The 6,876-nt window shown below is 41.0% G+C and overlaps 1 protein-coding gene across 1 annotated transcript; it reads right to left on the minus strand.

The window, feature by feature from the left end:
- Positions 1-6,085, minus strand: cdk5r2b (cyclin-dependent kinase 5, regulatory subunit 2b (p39)). Its single transcript, XM_044217778.1, has one exon. It carries the CDS (start codon positions 2,829-2,831, stop codon positions 1,944-1,946), a length of 888 nt encoding a protein of 295 aa, XP_044073713.1. The 5' UTR covers positions 2,832-6,085; the 3' UTR covers positions 1-1,943.
- Positions 6,086-6,876: the final 791 nt, after the last annotated feature.

The following is a 6,876-nucleotide window of genomic DNA, read 5'->3' on the forward strand; positions in this document are numbered from 1 at the left end:
TGAGATCCTACACAAATTTGGATTTATTTCATCATGGTCACCATAAACAATTACTGTATTGACCTTTTATTAACATGTAGAGAGAGAGTGAATGCAACTGTGGTGCAACACCACAGACAACACACACATATAAATATCACTTTCCATAGCTGACATATAGGAGAAATGAACTGTGCAAAAGATCTAATTCACAGATGGTCATCCTAGAGCGAGACCTGGTGACATTAACTGCAAACTTAATGGCAAACACTCCAGTGCCTGAAAGGAAACACTGGTACATGACCATTATGTTATACCACTGTGCAAAACATCAAAGGTTTGTTCACAGCTGTGCAAAATAGCAGCATTATATTCCACTTTCCAAGCAATGGGTTCACAACACAACATCACAATGATCACTTAGAAGGAGCATAATACTGAAGAATAACGGTCAGGTTTGCCCTATAAGCTTGGTTTCAGAGATTCGCGTTTAACTTATAGAAACTGCAATGATGTGTGCAAATGATAGTCTTCTGTCACTTAATAATGAGACCTTCACATTCAATATTTACATTTTAGTATGAGGAGACATCCTTCCTGAATTGAGTGCACTGAAAGTGAGTTGAACCCAGCAAACTGAGGCCCGCAGCACATTTACAGAACAGGGCAAAAATACCATTTGACCATTAAGCTCTATTGGGTTGTTTTTTTTTTTTTGTTATGCTTGAACTACATCATGTACAGCCACCTTCAAAAAAAAAAAAAAGAGCAATGTTAAAATATGGAATATGTACATGTAAACCATAAAGTGTCAGGCCAAGAGTATTTATAGTTGGCACATTAAAAAAAATCTCTTGGAAAAACTGTACATTCCATTCAGTCTCTAGTTATGTTGACCTCTGCAGTGTATTGGAAAGCAACACACAACAGAGGCCTTGGGCTGATAATCAGGCTGTGTGACCATCTATGGGCCCATTTAGCGCGCTTTATCACATTCCAGGGGGGAGATACTCCCTTCACTAATTTTACATTTCTGCCCCCTATCCTCATGTTCAACTTGAACTAATGGCCAACTTACAGGTACATCACTACAACATCACGTTGGTATGAAAAAAAAAAAAAAAAAAGTATTTTCATTCAAAGTGAGGTGGTTTATATGAATTAATTGGTGGTTTTAATCACACAATAGAAGCTGAAAACAGCTATATTCCAACCTGGTGTGAAGATAACCTTATATAGCAGATCCTTTTCTGCATCCAGTCAAGGTTTGTCAAGGTTTATACCAAGTAATATGTTTCCCCCCCTTAAAGTAACATGCTTCTGATATCTGTTGCATGTTTAACAGCTTAACTATCAGCTGGTAGAGAATTTAAAAAAGCACAATATACTGTATACCTTCACTTACAAGACTTAGGCTTATGTGCTTTAGGTGTATCGGGGCTGACTTTGGTCCACTTAAGCCGCTCTTGGCTCCTGTTGTGGCCAAGTGACACAAATAGCAGGGAGCGGAGGAGAAACGGCTGCACAGGTCAGCACCTCGGACAGCTCCGCCTTTCGCCTCCTCACAAACACGGATCTATTGTGGTCCTGCCTGGAACCTCACCTCACTGCGACATCCACTTGCTTACACAGAGAGTAGGCTAATCGTGACCGAAACGGGGGATTTGGGTGTCACTTCGGATGTGATTTGTACCACGAAGTCAGTCCCCGCGTCACTCAAGGGACAAGACGAAAGAGGACAATATACCATTGGCATGCATTTATGAAATCTCCTACACTGTAGCCTAAACACCACACTTAAGTTGTGTTACATCACTAGAGAGATATTCAGCCCAGACGTGAGAAGCCTTCGATGTTGGCCTTTACATTCAAAACCACCGTTATGTGATTTTGCAGAACATTCATTCTTTTTTTTTTCTTTAAAAAAAAAAAAAACACAGACCAGTGTCTCGGTTGTTTCCATGTCAGCGGTCCAGGTTTGACTCGCAGGTGTCTCGTTGGTTTTTGAGGTCTTGGAAGACCTCGGTGAAAAAGTGCGGGTCTGCATTCAGCTGCAGCATTTTGGCACTCAGCCTGTTGATGATCCGGAGGGACGTCTCCCAGAAAACGTCCTTGTTCGACTCGATCATGAACGGTTTGAGTGGGTAGGAGATCTCGTTGCCCATGTAGGAGTAGGCGAGGTAGAGGCACGTCTGGAAGGTGCCCTGCAGCTCGGCCGGACTGTCGATGCTGTCCGCTATCGTGTCTTCGCACAGCAGGTACACGAACACCACGTTAGCCGGCGTGATAAAGCCTTGGTCCTGCCAGCCCTGGAGCAAAAGAGTCCGGTCAATGTTTCGGAACCAGAGGATCACCTCTCCGCTGTTTAAATCTTTCAGTTTAAAACACCTGCGGCACATGAAGTCCCCCAAACAGCGAAGCAGCTCCCCGGTTGAAGCCTGGATAACTATCCGCCTCGGTGACACCACAGACAGACTGTTGGGTTGCTTCTGGGTCGAGGAAAGCCTCCCGTTCTGGGCGCCAGCCTCCTTGTTTTGCGTGGGGACCGTGGGCACCGGGACCGGGATCGGCGCTTTGGGCTTCTTCTCTTCGGTTTGGTGCGTTTTCCTGATGTTTTCGCTGTTGAGCTGAGCCACCTGACTGGACGGGAGTTCACGGGCGGGCAGCGGATTCGGGGTCACTTTCTTAACACTCTTCTTGGCCGAACTGGACACCAGCTTCCTCCAGGAGAGAGAGACGAACATCGAGTGCCGCTTGAGGCTCTTGTCGTTTTTGAGTCCATCTCCTGCGACCTCGGCGTCCATAATAGATGCCTTCTTCGTCGCCGGAGATATAGAGAGGACGGTTCCCATGTCTGCGAAGGAGAGAGCCGCGCGGGTATGGATGCTGCAGCAACTTCAACGCAGTCTTCTGCAGGGTGAGAGGCGGTGAAGAGCAGTCACGACAACGACTGAAACTCCATTTACACGTTTAGTCGCTCCGTGCGTTCGCTGCTGGGCGGCAAAGGGGAAGAAGATGGAGCTGGTGTTCGGAGTGAACGTGTATTCCAGCTGATGCTCTGTGTGTCAGCGCCTCAGCAGGGAGACGCTGCGACACAATCCTATGGCTGTAACCTCAATGAAGATTAGTCACCCTGCGTAAATCACGGGTTTAAACGAATCAGCTGACTGGCAGCCGAGGCAGCCAATGAGAAAGCCAATCAATGATCCAATCACTAGGGGTGTTGTTTGCAGGTTGCCATTGATAGCCTGTTCTAGTACCGAGCACAATGTTCCTGGGCTATTCTTCTCTACCAGGACAGTTTGGAAAATCACTGCTATCCATAAATCAGACTATCTTCCTTTTTTTTTGTCAGCAGTCAGCAAATAGGCCCATAAACTGATCAACATTGCTGAATGATGTATCACTCACTGACATTTACATCACATCATCAGTCATTACGATGGTATCCTTAATGCTTCTGTTTTTGTTACTGAATGGTTAATGTACTGCGGAGTATCTACACTGGCTTGTTTGCTCTCTGTTAAGAAATGTTTATCAGGTACAGGTATGTTCAAAACAGAGTCATACTGCTGACATTTTACGTTTCACACTTAGTTTCAAAAGAAGAATCATCACCTGCACTTATTTTACTTGACATACATTCACTTGTTGTCCATTCCTCAGATTGTAATCTTTGACCTCTCTGGGACTTTAAAATGTAAAAGTATTGTTGTATGATCACTGAACAGGTGGAGGACAGTGAGACGTCAGGCATGAAGTTATTTCATTGCCTGTCCACCTAAATGTCCCTTCTGACCAGGACTTGGCTTGCAAAGCTTTTATTATTATTACTGTTACTGAAATAATATCAAAGTGTTTTGATCTCCCATGAAATGACTACTGGCTTGCTGCAGTAGCGATTCTTTGTAGTAGGCCACAGTTTTAATCCTACACCCAGCTACTGTAGCAGTGCATGCAAGTCTCAGGAAACCCCATGGATGATCCACTTACTCTGAGCAGAACTGGCACCCCTCCACTAAGTTACATGACTGCTGTCTGATCTTTTCATTCAGCTTAGAATGGAAACAGATACAAATAGCATTCAAAGTCTATGCAGTCTTCGGAATGGGCTTTGCCCTTCAGCTGAATTGTAAAGGATTATGGGATAAATAGGGAAGTAAACCTGTGATCTGATGTCATTCTTCTTACTTATTGAAATGCCAACTACATTTTCCATATAGCTATTTACTGTGCAATTGCTCCATATTTTGAGATTTCCCATGACTGTTGGTCCATTTATTCAATACGTTCCACCCTGAGTGTTTTGTATGGGATTCATTTTTTAGGTATATGTAGAGTCATAAGAGAGATATCCAGTAGCGTTTTATAGCTTTTTTTTTTTTTTTTCCCCAATCCTATGAGTATTTGTGGCGTTTGACTGTATTCCTGACATCCTCCACTTGTATCTGATCTCTTGTCCGTTTGCATAGTGGATAGTGAGGAACTGATGCCTGAGGGGTGCAGTGCAGTTCAGCACATATAGGCAATGTATCAATAAAAACCTGCAGCAGTTAATCTATAAAGTCATGTTAAAAGGTCAGAAAGGATCCAGTGAACTGTCCAACGCATTTATTGATAAAAACACGATATAAAAACAAATCAAATCATTTGCACATTCCTCCACTTTTCCTCCACCCATTATTGTCATCATTGTCATGAATCATCATTATCATTGTTACCACAACAGACAACCTCAGCATAATCTAGTCATCATCAACACCATTTTTGTAAATCATAATGATGATCAAACTCAATAGTCATCATCTATAAGATGTCTGATACACCTGTTAAATCTGTCAACCAAAACAACTGTGACAAGATGAAAGACTGAAGTATGGAAGGTCATTTGAACCAAATTAAGATGAAAGACAATAATGTTCCAAAAGTGCTACCCATTTCACACAAACTCTTTTGATCATGCCAACGTTTGATCCAACACATCACAAATCAGATGGTGATCAAAAGAAACTCTTTCATCAAATCAAACAAAATGCAACAGGATGTGGCAGAGGAATAATCTCAATGTATTAGACATGAAGCGTCAAGCTTTTCTGGCTCTACTATATATCACTATTTAGTTACCAAGGGAAAAAGATGTCTAAGAATCATAAAGTTGGGTTATGATGGGGTGAGAGAAAGGGAACACTTGGTAGAGCCATGGGAAGTTGAATGGGTGCTGTGCTTGAGGGTTTTTTTCATTCTTTTTTAAAACATTTGTGTTTCTGGACACGTTTACACACATTTCATTATATATCATATCATGTTTCAAATGGGTAGCTAAGTAATGAAGTGCCTTATCCAGTATATGTTTTGAATATAAAATGAATGCATGTGAAGTTTAAAGCTGCATTCACTTTTTTTAGCGTCTGAGGCTGTGGATTTAGTTGTAAACACAATATGTAATGTAAACACATTATCACCTTTAAAATTGTTATAGCGAAATGCCCATTTCCATTGACATCCAGCAGACACTCAGCTACATTAGCATTTATTTGGAGTTGTGTTTCTGGCCAATTGAATAATCCAGTCCAATACTTACTCTCCTTTTAGTTCTGTTTTGGTCTCCACCAGCTCCTGAAGGAAATTTCTGGCTTTTTAGCAGCTAAATGCTCCACTATGTTCACCAGCTAGCTGCTAACTTTGTTGGTCTGCTGTTTGGTGCTGGACAGGTACGGTAATGTACAATGGGTTTATCAGAGCTTTTTGCTGCCTGCTGTTTTTGTAAACAAGTATGATGAGAGCGGCGTTTGTGGGCCAGAAAACCAAAACAATGATCCAAAATAGACTAAAAAGCTCCATGGATCTGAGGGGAACTGCAGAGTTGATTGTTAATTCTCTGTGGGTTCATCACTACACAAAGACATCTGATCCATGGTTTATGTAGAAATATTGATTAGTGTTACTAAACTAACATTGAAACATGTAAATATAATATTTTCTTTCATTAAATCTTTATGAAAGTGGCCATGTAATATTGTCATGTAAGATAAAAGACAAAAGACACAAACAATGTATGTTCATATAACGCAATTTGTTGCTAGAAGAAGATAAATAAAGCTAAATAAAGACAACCTATTTGTTAAACAGTGATTGTGAGGAACTTTAGTCATTCTGCTCATTGATTGGTAGCTGCTTGATAAAGATCTAGAGTATGTTTATGATCAAAGTTATTATTATTGTTTTTTTTTTTTTTTTTTACCATATAGCACCCAATAGAAACCCTAAATCCCCAAATATCCTTCCAGCTCACTGTTGTGAGATGATGTCTTGAAAATCACAGTTCACAGTTGAGTTGAGTTTCTGCCAGCTGGCTGTAAAGTGAGCTTTAGAAAATTGGGGGATTTGGGGGCACTATTGGTCATTACAAGAATCAGCAGTGTATCATTGGACATAATGGTCCAACAAGCACAGTGACAAGGGTACATGAAATAAGGGCACTCACAGAAATCTGTAAGAAAGGAAATGCAATTTACCAAAAACATAAATAACAAACAATCTACTACAATAAATACAAGACATAAATGCAAGATGTCTACATTACTGTACCTACATAAATACTTCCTGTAGTTGTAAATAAAAATACAGATAGATACAAAAAATACAATGAAGAGAACATCTGATGTGTAAATTAAACAGACAGACAGAACAGCCAGCGCTGTCAACACATCAAAAACTATGAATTTGTCATTTCTGTACTACATGAACTTTACCCCAATATTAAACGGACCACTTCACTTTCTATACAGTAAATCTCAGGACATTTTGGTCAGCCAGTGTATAAGTGTATAAGCTGCTTATTTTTAAATCTATCATGCAAGACTTCCCTTAGTCTCATCTTCTCTCTAACATGCTACA

The sequence above is a fragment of the Siniperca chuatsi genome, linkage group LG12, assembly GCF_020085105.1.
Source record: "Siniperca chuatsi isolate FFG_IHB_CAS linkage group LG12, ASM2008510v1, whole genome shotgun sequence".
In the NCBI taxonomy this organism is placed as follows: Eukaryota; Metazoa; Chordata; class Actinopteri; order Centrarchiformes; family Sinipercidae; genus Siniperca; species Siniperca chuatsi.